Here is a 15,743-nt window from a genome sequence, read left to right as displayed (position 1 = left end):
TTATCTGGGTCATGAAGATCTTTTTTGTACAGTTCTTCTGTGTATTCTTGCCACCTCTTCTTAATATCTTCTGCTTCTGTTAGGTCCATACCATTTCTGTCCTTTATTGTGCCCATCTTTGCATGAAATGTTCCCTTGGTAATCTCTAATTTTCTTGAAGAGATCTCTAGTCTTTCTCATTCTATTGTTTTCCTCTATTTGTTTGCACTGATCACTGAGTAAGGCTTTATCTCTCCTTGCTATTCTTTGGAACCCTGCATTTAAATGGATATATCTTTCCTTTTCTTCTTTGCCTTTTGCTTCTCTTCTTTTCTCAGCTAATTGTGAGGCATCCTCAGACAACCATTTTGCCTTTTTGCATTTCTTTTTCTTGGTGATGGTCTTGATCACTGCCTCCTGTACAGTGTCAGGAACCTCCATCCATAGTTCTTCAGGCACTCTATAATATTTAATCCTTTGAATCTATTTGTCACTTCCACTGTATAGTCGTAAGGGATTTGATTTATGTCATACCCAAGTGATCAAGTGGTTTTTCCTACTTTCTTCAATTTAAATCTGATTTGGGCAATAAGGAGCTCATGATCTGAGCCACAATCAGCTCCCAGTCTTGTTTTTGCTGACTCTATACAACTTCTCTATCTGTGGCTGCAAAGAATATTATAAATCTGATTTTGGTATTGACCATCTGGTGATGTCCATGTGTAGAGTCTTCTCTTGTGTTGTTGGAAGAGGATATTTGCTATGACCAGTGCATTCTCTTGGCAAAACTCTGTTAGCTTTTGCCCTCCTTCATTCTGTACTCCAAGGCCAAATTTGCCTGTTACTCCACGTATTTCTTGACTTCCTACTTTTGCATTACAGTCCCCTATAATAAAAAGGATATCTTTTTTGGGTGTTAGTTCTAGAAGGCCTTGTAGGTCTTCATAGAACCATTCAGCTTCAGCTTCTTCAGCATTGCTGGTTGCGGCATAGACTTGGATTACCGTGTAGATATTGAATAGCTTGCCTTAGAAACAGAGATCATTTTGTTGTTTTTGAGATTGCATCCAGTACTGCATTTTGGACTCTTTTGTTGACTATGATGGCTACTCCATTTCTTCTAAGGGATTCTTGCCCACAGTAGTAGATATAATAGTCATCTGAGTTAAATTCAGCCATTCCAGCCCATTTTAGTTCATTGATTCCTAAAATGTCGATGTTCACTCTTGCCATCTCCTATTTGATCACTTCTAATTTCATTCTCAGAGAAGGCAATGGCACCACACTCCAGTACTCCTGCCTGGAAAATCCCATGGATAGAGGAGCCTGTGGGCTACAGTCCATGGGGTTGCTAAGAGTTGGACACAACTGAGCAACTTCACTTTCGCTTTTCACTCTCATGCATTGGAGAAGGAAATGGCAACCCACTCCAGTGTTCTTGCCTATACACTTGCATACTACAACTGAAAGTGAAAGTGAAAGACCCTTAGTCATGTCTGACTCTTTGTGACCCTGTGGCCTATACAGTCCATGGAATTCTCCAGGCCATAATACTGCAATGGCTAGCCTTTCCCTTCTCCAAGGGATTTTCCCAACCCAGAGACTGAACCCAGGTCTCCGGCCATGCAGGCGGATTCTTTACCAGCTGAGCCACAAGGGAAGTCTGTGCTACACCTGAGGAAGTAGAATGCTTGAAAACTCAGAGTGTAGATAACAGAATTGAGGTCTATATGACATATTACTGCACTGTTCTCTAATTTAACTTTTCTGATGTCTCTTAAGAATTTATGCTGCATCTTTGTGAGCCTCTGAATAATGAAATCAGAATAGTGTAACGAGCTTTTTCCCCTCCATTTTTAAAACTAACTATCATCACTGGAATATCTAGTGGTATGAAAATAGAAACTTTCCAGTGTTATTAATTTCTAATGACTAGTGTTTTTAAAAATAATGAGGGATATTGGTGAAGCTTGACACTAGTTGTTAAAAGTGATTCTGGAATAATCTGTGGTTATACACTGGACAGCACAGGTGAAAATGCATCAGGATAACACTGATGGTGATCTCGTTATAAACAATAATATTCTGATAACCATCACTATCTCATCAGATCAGATCAGATCAGATCAGTTGCTCAGTCATGTCCGACTCTTTGCGACCCCATGAATCGCAGCATGCCAGGCCTCCCTGTCCATCACCAACTCCTGGAGTTCACTCAGACTCACGTCCATCGAGTCAGTGATGCCATCCAGCCATCTCATCCTCTGTCATCCCCTTCTCCTCCTGCCCCCAATCCCTCCCAGCATAGACCATTAAAAATCATTGCTTTTTGTTTTTTTGCTGAACTGAAAAAAATGTTTTTCCCCTACTAACTAATCATGAACATATACAGGCGCAAATTTTGCCCATGTTGCTAGTTTCAGAAAGTCACGAAGGCATTCCTGTGACTCTTTTTCTAGCTTCCTTTTGATATTTCAGTTTCTTTCCCACACTTTCTTGGATTTCATCTCTCTGACTTATTTTCTGAGAACTGTGCTAAGTACAGAACATCCATAATCATATTGCTTAAAATATTCTGCTCACTCTCAGTTTGAGAGAAGAAGGAAAAAACCCTTTACCAATAAACATTCGTCAAGTACTACATACAGAAAATATGAAGAAAGTGAATAAATTAGGCCTGTGGGTGGAGTCATTGCTGTGTGCAACTTGTTTGGTGTAAATTATACACTTTTATCTTAAAAACCTGGGGTTGTATATGGTTCCTATCCAAATAGATAATGTACTCTTTTGGTTATTATAATTTTTATTGCTGATTTGATAATAACGTCAAAATAATTTACCTACTATATAAAGGTAAATTTTTAATATAAATGTTTTAGAATAGGATAAACACAGAATTAAATAGCCAGAGCTGTGTAAGAAGCACAAGTAGATTTAGCCTAGTAAGTAAACTCTTTAGGATGCAACTTGAATGTGGGCTACACCCCTTAAATAGATCAGATTCCTTAGTCACTTCTAATTTCAGTTTGCTACTATGTGAAAATAAACTAATACTGATTTATGGTGTTATCATGATGGTTATAGGAGATAATATAAAATAAAGACTAACTCATGCTTAGATTTAAAAAAAAAAAAAAAAGCACAAGTCTGTTTGTTTAAGCCCAAGTAAAAATAAAGAAATCAAAAATTAATTCCTGCATATAGTTTAGAGAAGACCTAAAGTTATAACCAGTCCATTCTAAAGGAGATCAGTCCTGGGTGTTCTTTGGAAGGAATGATGCTAAAGCTGAAATTCCAGTACTTTGGCCACCTCATGCGAAGAGTTGACTCATTGGAAAAGACTCTGATGCTGGGAGGGATTGGGGGCAGGAGGAGAAGGGGACGACAGAGGATGAGATGGCTGGATGGCATCACCGACTTGATGGATGTGAGTCTGAGTGAACTCCGGGAGTTGGTGATGGACAGGGAGGCCTGGCGTGCTGCAATTCATGGGGTCACAAAGAGTTGGACATGACTGAGCGACTGAACTGAACTGAAAGTTATAATGTCATCCAGTGCTTTTTAATAATCCTAAATTCATACAAAGGGTTATACGTGCTTTTAGTATATAGTAACATTTAGTTAGAGAAGGTAGTGTTTGATCCATTTAAATGACTTCCTGAAAGTACATGATACCCTAAAGGAAACTGGCAGACATCACACCCACACATACACCCACTCACTCCCTCACACACAGACTCACACACACGCTTACATACACACACATTGAGACTCTTCCATATTTAGCTTTCAAAGGAAAATCTTAGCTGGGAGGATTTCTTTTCCCCAGGAAACACCTTCCACATGGGTGAATTTCTCCCTGACTCCCAAGGCCGTGGACATAGCCATTCCTTTCATCTCTTCCAGTCTACATACACTTTCTTTTTTTTTTTTTAATTTTATTTTATTTTTAAACTTTACAATATTGTATTAGTTTTGCCAAATATCGAAATGAATCCGCCACAGGTATACCTGTGTTCCCCATCCTGAACCCTCCTTCCTCCTCCCTCCCCATACCCTCCCTCTGGGTCGTCCCAGTGCACCAGCCCCAAGCATCCAGTATCGTGCATCGAACTTGGACTGGCGACTCGTTTCATACATGATATTATACATGTTTCACTGCTATTCTCCCAAATCTCCCCACCCTCTCCCTCTCCCACAGAGTCCATAAGACTGATCTATACATCAGTGTCTCTTTTGCTGTCTCGTACACAGGGTTATTGTTACCATCTTTCTAAATTCCATATATATGCGTTAGTATACTGTATTGGTGTTTTTCTTTCTGGCTTACTTCACTCTGTATAATAGGTTCCAGTTTCATCCACCTCATTAGAACTGATTCAAATGTATTCTTTTTAATGGCTGAGTAATATCCATTGTGTATATGTACCATAGCTTTCTTATCCATTCATCTGCTGATGGGCATCTAGGTTGCTTCCATGTCCTGGCTATTATAAACAGTGCTGTGATGAACATTGGGGTACACGTGTCTCTTTCCCTTCTGGTTTCCTCAGTGTGTATGCCCAGCAGTGGGATTGATGGATCATAAGGCAGTTCTATTTCCAGTTTTTTAAGGAATCTCCACACTGTTCTCCATAGTGGCTGTACTAGTTTGCATTCCCACCAACAGTGTAAGAGAGTTCCCTTTTCTCCACACCCTCTCCAGCATTTATTGCTTGTAGACTTATGGATCACAGCCATTCTGACTGGCGTGAAATGGTACCTCATAGTGGTTTTGATTTGCATTTCTCTGATAATGAGTGATGTTGAGCATCTTTTCATGTGTTTGTTAGCCATCTGTATATCTTCTTTGGAGAAATGTCTGTTTAGTTCTTTGGCCCATTTTTTGATTGGGTCATTTATTTTTCTGGAATTGAGCTGTAGGATTTGCTTGTATATTTTTGAGATTAGTTGTTTGTCAGTTGCTTCATTTGCTATTATTTTCTCCCATTCTGAAGGCTGCCTTTTCACCTTGCTAATAGTTTCCTTTGTTGTGCAGAAGCTTTTAAGTTTAATTAGGTCCCATTTTTTTATTTTTGCTTTTATTTCCCATATTCTGGGAGGTGGGTCATAGAGGATCCTGCTGTGATGTATGTCAGAGAGTGATTTGCCTATGTTCTCCTCTAGGAGTTTTATAGTTTCTGGTCTTACGTTTAGATCTTTAATCCATTTTGAGTTTTTTTTGTGTGTATGGTGTTAGAAAGTGTTCTAGTTTCATTCTTTTGCAAGTGGTTGACCAGTTTTCCCAGCACCACTTGTTAAAGAGATTGTCTTTAATCCATTGTATATTCTTGCCTCCTTTGTCAAAGATAAGGTGTCCATATGTGCGTGGATTTATCTCTGGGCTTTCTATTTTGTTCCATTGATCTATATTTCTGTCTTTGTGCCAGTACCATACTGTCTTGATAACTGTGGCTTTGTAATAGAGCCTGAAGTCAGGTAGGCTGATTCCTCCAGTTCCATTCTTCTTTCTCAAGATAGCTTTGGCTATTTGAGGTTTTTTGTATTTCCATACAAATTGTGAAATTATTTGTTCTAGCTCTGTGAAGAATACCGTTGGTAGCTTGATAGGGATTGCATTGAATCTATAAATTGCTTTGGGTAGTATACTCATTTTCACTATATTGATTCTTCCAATCCATGAACATGGTATGTTTCTCCATCTATTAGTGTCCTCTTTGATTTCTTTCACCAGTGTTTCATAGTTTTCTATATATAGGTCTTTAGTTTCTTTAGGTAGATATATTCCTAAGTATTTTATTCTTTCCGTTGCAGTGGTGAATGGAATTGTTTCCTTAATTTCTCTTTCAGTTTTCTCATTATTAGTGTATAGGAATGCAAGGGATTTCTGTGTGTTGATTTTATATCCTGCAACTTTACATACACTTTCTTTAAAATGCTTTGTCAAGTCCAGATAACAGCACTTTTCCTCCATTTCTTTTGGCCCATTGAAGTCTAGCTACAACTTTGTAAGATAGTGATTTATACCACAGGACAATGTGGAAGGCATAAACCTCAACAGAATGTCAAAATTGCAGCCTCAACTATTGGGTAGCTCAAAAATCCCAGTGAATATGTGTATACATGCTGCCAAGACACACACGCACACAGATCAGCACAGGTTGTTACTGGCATTCCCAGTTTTGTCACTTCCTAATCAATGGACTTCTTCCATAAATATGATAATTCCATTTCAAGATCCGCCCTGAAATAACTAGAAGTAATCTGTAAAATCTCATGCTGAAGACTAAGAGTGCTTGTTAGTCAACGTGAACCCTCTCCCTTGAGCCCTAGAACTGCTTTAGGGACACACCTGTTTCTTAGACAGGACACCTGTTCATTTTACTACATGCAGGGAAAGTGTTTGTTGGTTTAGCTAATGCAAGTGTTTTTTAAAACAATGTTATCTTGTAAAACTGTCCTTCCACAGTTTTCAATCATAACACATCTTCATATAAACAAAACTTTAACCTCCTGATACATGCATCAAGTCATTAATACATTCAGACTAGAATCATTCCTTTATGAACGATTTGTTATTACAGATTCAGGGGTTTCTTCTTAAGGCATTTCAGAGTTAAATTCTACCATTTCTTTTTCATCAGAAACATTATTTTAATATGTTATCAATGATGGGCTTGGATTCAGTTTGAAATTACTCCTAAGCAATGAGACACACATGTGTGCAGAATTGATGTCATAAATTATTGTATCGTTCGTGGCTCATGGTGGTCTTATGGGGTCCCATCACCTAGAGAAGATCTTGACATTCAAAATTGCTACTTGTCCTTGAAGGTTTTCCTGACTCTTCAAACAGCTTGGTCTTATTTACTCTGAGACTAGCTAAGAATGAACATTTGTGTGAATTGTTTATTTATTCTTTAATTGGAGGAAAATTGCTTTACAATGTTGTCATGCTTGCTGCAGTACAACAGCACAGTTCAGCCGTAATTACACATATATCATCGCTGCTGAGCCACCCTCCCCTCCCCACTCCACCCCTCCAGACCGTCACAGGGCGCCTATCTGGGCTCCCTGTGTTACGCAGCAACTTCTCACCAGCTATCTGTTTCCCGCATTGTGGTGTATATATGTCCATGCTTCTTTCTCCATGTTCGGTTCTTTCCTTCCCCTACTGTATCCACAAAGCCATTCTCTGTCTGCATCTCCATCCCTTCCCTGCAAACGGTTTCATTAATACCATTTTTCTAGGTGCCATATATATGCATTGTTAACATACTGGGCATGGTTTTGTTCAGTCGCCAAATCGTGTCTGACCCTTTGCAACTCCATGGACTGCAGCTCAACAGGCTCCCCTATCCCTCATCATCCTGGAGTTTGCCCAGTTCATATACCCTGCAGGGGCTTCCCTTGTAGCTCAGTTGGTAAAGAATCTGCCTGCAATGCAGGAGGGAGAAGGCAATGGCACCTCACTCCAATATTCTTGCTTAGAAAATCCCATGGACCAAGGAGCCTGGTGGGCTGCAGTCCATGGGATCACTAAGGTCAGACACGACTGATCGACTTCACTTTCACTTTTCACTTTCATGCACTGGAGAAGGAAATGGCAACCCACTCCAGTGTTCTTGCTTGGAGAATCCCAGGGACGGGGGAGCCTGGTGGGCTGACGTCTATGGGGTCACACAGAGTCGGACACGACTGAAGCGACTTAGCAGCAGCAGCAATGCAGGAAACCTGGTTTTGATCCCTAGGTCAGGAAGTTCCTCTGGAGAAGGAAATGGCAATCCACTCCAGTACTCTTGCCTGGAGAATCCCATGGACAGAGGAGCCTGGTGGGTTCTTGTGTCCATGGAGTCGCAAGCGTCGGACACGATTTAGCGACTAAACCACCACCATATACCCTGCAAATAATTTTTAAAGGTATAATGTGTGTTGCTAAGATAAAAGTGGTTATTGATTAAATTCTTTGCATTAATCATCTTTATCTAGTGTTGTCAGCTGTTTTCCTATTGATTCAGAATCTGGCACAGTATACGGGAAAGTAAGGGAGGCTAGCACGCCACAGCCAACTACCCACACACAGACACACACACGCACTTATTCTTAGACTTCAGATAACACAGAAGAGTGCATATTAAGTGGACAATCTGAGCTTTTAACTTCTTACAGCTTTCACAATCTTCACATCTTTCAGCTGTATTTAAGATAGCCTGTGCTGACCTTGTGGCTGACCTCACAACTTCCCTTGTGGCTCAGCTGATAAAGAATCCGCCTGCAATGCTGGAGGCTTGGGTTCGATCCCTGGGTTAGGAAGATCCCCTGGAGAAGGGAAAGGCTACCCACTGCAGTATTCTGGCTTGGAGAATTCCATAGACTGTATATAGTCCATGGGGTTGCAAGAGTCGGACACGACTGAGCGACTTTTTTTTTTTTTATGCTGACCTTAGAAATATTGCAGTGCAGTGTTACAGTCATATTTATTTAGAAAGGAGTCTCACAATACATAATAGCAATCCTAGGAAACAAATGTAACGTACTAATCACTAGTAACAGAGGTAAGCATCACAACCAAGAAGCCAGCACTTATAGGAAGTTCCTACTGTTACAGTTGCAAGTGGATTCAAGGATCTGTTTTGTTGTTCATGCAAGAGATCACCCTCTAGAACAAAATGAAGAAATGACCTCAGACTACATCTGGTTAATTCAGAGTCAGATTTGAGGGTTTGGTTTTTTTTTTTTTTTTTCCCAGGACCAAGAGTCCCTGCTTAGAAATGGGCTAGAATTCTCATGAATTCCTACTTTGAGCCAAAGAATATGTGTATAACCTTTCTCCGGGAGCAAAACAGTATTCCAGTGTTGTTTGTAAATTATTTACTTTGGTTACCCTAGTAACCATGCTCCCTACATTCCACTCAGACACTCTTGTATGTCATTCACTCATTCATTATTCATTCATCAAAGAATTTTGAGGCTATGCTGTATGAGAACTAAGCTGAGGAAATGTGGTGGAGGTTTAGTCACTAAGTCGTGTCCCACTCTTGCGACCATGGACTGTAGCCCACCAGGCTCCTCTGTCCATGGGGTTCTCCAGGAAAGACTACTGGCGTGGGTTGCCATTCCCTTCATACAAAGTAGGGCCATTACTTTTAAGAAGCTCACAGAGTAGTAAGCAAGACAAACTCACACCCACAAGGTGTATCAATCATTGTTTATTTTTCTGTGTTTCTTAAATCTTTTAAAAATTAGTTAATTTATTTTTAATTGGAGGATGATTGCTTTACAATACTGTGTTGGTTTCTGTCATACATCAACGTGAAACAGCCATACGTATGCTGTGTTCTTGGTCACACAAAGAAAGCTTGATTGATTGAACTATGATGAGAAACCAGGTTAAATGACCCCTCATTTCACAGAAAACAAGCGCAAACATACACACACAAAAAAAGAGAAAGGAAAAGAAATATCAGTGTTCACTAATATCATTTTGGATATATACAACTTTTGATGATTTGTTATTTTCCTGCTACAGTAAAACTATCATGTAAAGCTTGAAAGTCAGACCCTTAGCCTGAGGAACATAAGTGGCCAAGCTTAGTACATCATCAAGTTCTTGTCCACTTCTCATGAGCTCTGGGGCCAGGGTCAAGGAACTAAAGTGCTCTAAATCTCAGATTCCTGCCCTTGAGGATGATACTGTTGGTACACATCCCACAGGATGGTAGTAAGGATTAAATACCGCTTGTAAAACAATTGTACTCATCTCACATGCTAGTAAAGTAATGCTCAAAATTCTCCAAGCCAGGCTTAAGCATACGTGAACTGTGAACTTCCAGATGTTCAAGCTGGTTTAAGAAAAGGCAGAGGAACCAGAGATCAAATTGCCAACATCTGCTGGATCATCGAAAAAGCAAGAGAATTCCAGAAAAACATCTATTTCTGCTTTATTGACTATGCCAAAGCCTTTGATTGTGTGGATCACAATAAACTGTGGAAAATTCTGAAAGAGATGGGAATACCAGACCACTTGACCTGCCTCCTGAGAAACCTATATGCAGGTCAGGAAGCAACGTTAGAACTGGACATGGAACAACACACTGGTTCCAAATAGGAAAAGGAGTACATCAAGGCTGTATATTGTCACCCTGCTTATTTAACATATGCAGAGTACATCATGAGAAACTGGGCTGGATGAAGCACAAGCTGGAATCAAGATTGCCAGGAGAAATATCAATAACCTCAGATATGCAGATGACACCACCCTTATGGCAGAAAGTGAAGAGGAACTAAAAAGCCTCTTGATGAAGGTGAAAGAGGAGAGTGAAAAAGTTGGCTTAAAGCTCAACATTCAGAAAACGAAGATCATGGCATCTCGTCCCATCACTTCATGGGAAATAGATGGAAACAGTGGAAACAGTGTCAGACTTTATTTTTGAGGGCCCCAAAATCACGCAGATGGTGACTGCAGCCATGAAATTAAAAGACACTTACTCCTTGGAAGGAAAGTTATGACCAACCTAGATAGCATATTCAAAAGCAGAGACATTACTTTGCCAACAAAGGTCCGTCTAGTCAAGGCTATGGTTTTTCCAGTGGTCATGTATGGATGTGAGAGTTGGACTGTGAAGAAGGCTGAGCGCCGAAGAATTGATGCTTTTGAACTATGGTGTTGGAGAAGACTCTTGAGAGTCCCTTGGACTGCAAGGAGATCCAACCAGTCCATTCTGAAGGAGATCAGCCCTGGGTGTTGTTTGGAAGGAATGATGCTAAAACTGAAACTCCAGTACTTTGGCCACCTCATGTGAAGAGTTGACTCATTGGAAAAGACTCTGATGCTGGGAGGGATTGGGGGCAGGAGGAGAAGGGGACGACAGAGGATGAGATGGCTGGATGGCATCACTGACTCAATGGACATGAGTTTGAGTGAACTCCGGGAGTTGGTGATGGACAGGGAGGCCTGGCGTGCTGTGATTCATTGGGTCGCAAAGAGTTGGACACGACTGAGCGACTGAACTGAACTGAACTGAACTGAAAGCAAGTAACACAATGTCCACCAGGAAAGTCCGTATTTCTTTAGCATATTGTGAATGTCTTCAATTCATTCACATCAAGTGTGTGTTAAACAAGAGAATTCTGGGCCCCACCCACACCTTTAAAATAAATATCTCTGGGATGTGGGGCCAGATGTCTGTAATTTAATAACCCCAGGAACCCTAATATGCACTAAAGTTTGAAAACTCAGGGTAATAAACTATTGATTATAATTAGCTTCAGAACATCTACCAGTGATTTTAGGAAAATCATTCGTAAAATGATTGAATGATTTCTTGCACAGTTTCTTGCATTTCTTACAAAGTTTCAAAATTACTGACATAAATTTAATAACAACATCCTTGTAATACCTTCTTAATATCTGTCTATACTGTAGTGATAGCTCCTTTTATACTTCCTGTGGGTTATTTATGGCTTTTTTCCCTCTTAATTGGCATCATCAGATATTAACTTATTTATTAAAACTTTTTTCAGTATAATTTAAAATGTATTAATTTCTGCTCTCACTCACTATGTCTAATCACTGTTAGTTGCTCCACCATTTTGGGTTTAATTGCAGGATTCTTTTTCAAATCTTTTAGGCAGATGTTTAGATCATTAATTTTCAGCCTTTCACTTTTAAAATATATTTTGTAAAGTTCTGCATTTTTCTTTGAGTATAGTTTAAAATCCTAATTGTAGTAATAACATTCTCAGAGCTCAGATTATAATAAATGTTAAAATCAGAGCAGAAAATGGGAAAAAATGTTTTTAATTTCCATCTGCCATGAAAGAAAAATTGAAAATATTATCTCTGATTATAGACTTTGTAAATAAAACTTTTATTGCTTAATAGAGATTCAAATTACCCAAACGATTCAAGAAAAAAAAAAAAAAAACCTAAAGATCCCTGTATCCATTCAAGAAATTAAAATGAAAAATGTACAACATCCCATACACAAACTCCAGTCACATACTGTGCACTCTTGATTCCAGAAATAATTTTAGTCCTATGCAACTTTTTCAGAAAGCAGAAGAGGAAGGATTATTTCACAATTCATTTTATGAAGCCACTATAACCAGATACTGAAGCCAGAAAAAGTCAGTGTAAGAAAATTGCAGGCAGATATCATTCATGAAAAAGTTGGCTTGAAACTCAGCATTCAGAAAACTAAGATCATGGCATCCCATCCCATCACTTCATGGCAAATAGATGGGAAAAAAGAATGGAAACAGTGACAGATTTTATTTTCTTGGGCTCCAAAGTCACTGCAGACAGTGACTGCAGCCATGAACTTAAAAAACACTTACTTGCTCCTTGGAAGAAAAGCTATGCAAACCTAGAGAGCGTATTAAAAAACAGAGACATCACTTTGCTGACAAAGGTCTGTCTAGTCAAAGCTATGGTTTTTCCAGTAGTCATATTTAGATGTGAGAGCTGGACCATAAAAAAGGCTGAGCACCAAAAAATTGATGCTTTCAAATTGTGGTGCTGGAGACGACTCTCTTGAGAGTCCCTTGGACAGCAAGGAGATCAAACCAGTCAATTCCAAAGGAAATTAGACCTAAATATTCATTGGAAGGACTGATGCTGAAGCGGAAGCTCCAATACATTGGCCACCTGATGCGAAGAACTGACTCATTGGAGAAGACCCTGATGCTGGGAAAGACTGAAGGCAAAAGGAGAAGGGGACAATTGCGGATGAGATAGTTAGATGGCATCACCGACTCAATGGACATGAATTTGAGAAAAGTTCAGGACAAAGTGGAGGACAAGGAAGCCTGGCGTGCTGCAGTCCATGAGGTCGCAAAGAGTCAGGCCTGACTCTAACAGTCAGGCATGAACAGTAACAACATGTGGCTACAGATACAGGCTTTCATTGAAAATAACTGATGGGACAGTGTTCTTTCTTCATTTCTCAGCTATAGAACTTACCTCATTTTGCCTTTTTCTTTAGGAAATAATTGTAATTATTTGAAATAATTATATTTCAAATAATTATTATATGAAATATATATCCATAATACTTTCATGAGAAACAATCTAAGTAAAATATTGAATCATTATTTTTGGTCCCAAAATATTTAGACACTTGAACATAAATAGTGTCCATATAGTTACTAAATTTCAAACTATTGTGCTTAAGTTAAATATAACCAACTTGGCACCAGAAAATCTTTGCTTTACAAAATAGCTGCAACTGGAACAATTCTTTCCATTATATAGACAGTTGCAGCTCAGGACCAGCAAACATACAGTGTTTAAAACCGTAGCATCCTGATGGATGGCAGCATATTCGAAAATATCTCAGTACTTGACCAACTGCAGCTGCACAATTATGCCTCTCCAAATAATTCATGCGACAGCTCTGCCTTTAAAGCACTGTTCACAATTAAATTCAAACTCACGAAGATGTATCTGCTAGTAATTCTTAAACTTTTTGTTGTCATGACTCATTTTTTTGTAATTCCTCAATCCTTGCAGCCCATACTCATCATTGTTTAGCAGCTCAGTCGTGTCTGACTCTTTGCGACTCCAAGGACTGTAGTCTGCCAGGCTCCTCTGTCCATGGAATTTCCCAGGCAAGAATGTCGAAGTGAGTTGCCATTTCCTACTCCAGGGGATCTTCCCGATCCAGAGATCGAACCTGCGTCTCCTGCATTGGCAGGCGGATTCTTTACCACTGAGCCACCTGGGAAGTCCTGATATTCTTCATATTGTTGTTCAGTCGCTAAGTCGTGTCCGCTCTTTGATACCCCATGGACTATAGCATGCCAGGCTTCCCCTGTCTTTCTATATCTCCCTGAGTTTGCTCAAACGCATGTCCATTGAGTCGGTGATACCTTTCAACCATCTCATCCTCTGTTGCCCCTTCTCCTCCTGCCTTCAGTCTTTCCCAGCATCAGGATCTTTTCCAAGGAGTCAGCTCTTTGCATCAGGTGGCCAAAGTATCAGAGCTTCCTCTTCAGCATCAATCTTTTCAATGAATATTCAGAGTTTATTTTTCTTTAAGATTGACAAGGATATATTTATTTCATCATGGGATATATTTATTTCACTTATTTTATTAGTTAACATTTTATTAGTTCATTCAACTATTAGTTAACTAATATTTATTGATCACTTACTATACACCAAAGATAAGATGCTAGGAATTAAGGATATTTTATAAAGACACTTTGTAGGTCATACCAAGTTCTTTACTTCCTGGAACTTACCAACTGACCTTATCTTTCAAAATAAAGTATATTCTAATGCATTTAAATGGGAATCGAGGGCTGCAGAATTTTGCAGTGGTGTTTGACATACACAGACATTTATAAAGGGTTTGGAATCATTGTCTAATAGATTTTCAACTACATAATATCCAGGAATGAAAGCATTTATGTGGTTTTATTTTGCTTACTGAAACGATAGCTGAAGTTCTGCAGAAGGCAGTCATGAATATCTGCATTTATCATATGCTGAATTTGATCATGAGTACTCTGTGCTTGGAGAGTCAGTCTGAGGGGGCATTAAACACTTCATGCCGCAGAGGTAAAATTGAGTAAGTTCTTGTGTAAATTAGATAAGGCATTCCTCCCTGGAATTGTTTATATGATATCCACTTAAGATTTCGTGAAGAAGCAGACAGTAACACCGTTTGGGCAGAGACTCCAATTAGCTTTTTGCCCTTATGTTCCCATGGTACAATTTAACCGTTTAATCCCCACCATAGAGGACGCATGGAGAAGGAAATGGCAGTATTCTTGCCCAGGAAATCCCATGGACAGAGGAGTGTGGTGGGCTACAGTCCATGGCGTCTCAAAGAGTTAAGCACAGCTGAGCACACGCACATGCACACACACACAGACACACACACACACACACACACACACACACACACAGGATGCAGGCCACAGAAGTTGAAGAATGAGTAAACGACTGAATGATTAAGAATACATTTAACCCCTTTTCCCACAAAATGGAAAAAGAGAGTGTTTCACAATGTATATCGGTGTCACCAAGGAACGTGGTGACCCTTTCTGCAGGCTGTGGGTAGGTATACAGGTTAATAGAGCGCTGCTGTAAAAGTCACACCTCCTCTCACTTCATTGTCTCCGTTCCTTGTTTCTTTGCAGAACGATTCAATGTGTACCTTATGCCTACACCAAATCTGGACATTTATGGCGAATGCACAATGCAGATCACGCACGAGAATATCTATCTCTGGGATATCCACAATGCCAAGGTCAAGCTGGTGATGTGGCCCCTCAGCTCACTGAGGAGATATGGGCGGGACTCGACGTGGTTCACATTTGAGTCGGGCAGGTAAGCTCTGAGGGCAGAAGCAACATGCAGGAGGGGCCTGGGACCAAGGTTCTGTGCTCAGGTAGATGGTTGTTTTCGTAAAGGTTAGAGGTTACCAAAAATATAATTTCTTCAGATCCTTGTTGATAATCTGGATGAAACTGTGTTAATTCTATGGCAGGTTAATTACCCCATTCAAAATAACTTCAGTCTCTTGTGCTGGCATCAAACTAGTTTCATAGTTATTTTTTATCATGCAGTATATTTGTGAGATTTTGGGTGCATCCTCCTATATTTTTGGTGCAGTAGGATTTCCATAAAAGTCAACATGCCCTTGGCTGGCATTACTTTTATGGATTATTTTTAAAGGGAAAAATGTTGAAAGGAGTCTTATATAAAATTGCTTAAATATTACTTTTTAAGTTTGAGATAATTTAATGTAATA

General features: G+C 39.6%; 1 protein-coding gene across 2 annotated transcripts in view; it reads left to right on the top strand.

Moving 5' to 3' along the window:
• The window catches only part of DOK6 (docking protein 6), a 406,877-nt gene that overhangs the window by 245,019 nt on the left and 146,115 nt on the right, over positions 1–15,743 (top strand). For both annotated transcript variants that reach the window (XM_086372198.1, XM_086372199.1), the window contains exon 5: positions 15,130–15,319. In XM_086372198.1, the coding sequence (XP_086228324.1) occupies positions 15,130–15,319 (190 nt within the window). The remainder of the gene's footprint in view (positions 1–15,129; positions 15,320–15,743) is intronic.

This window comes from Bos grunniens, chromosome 24 (assembly GCF_055505025.1).
Source record: "Bos grunniens cultivar Pamir isolate PY7600 chromosome 24, Bosgru_T2T1.0, whole genome shotgun sequence".
Taxonomy (NCBI): domain Eukaryota; kingdom Metazoa; phylum Chordata; class Mammalia; order Artiodactyla; family Bovidae; genus Bos; species Bos grunniens.
This window is presented reverse-complemented; position numbering and strand designations above follow the sequence as displayed.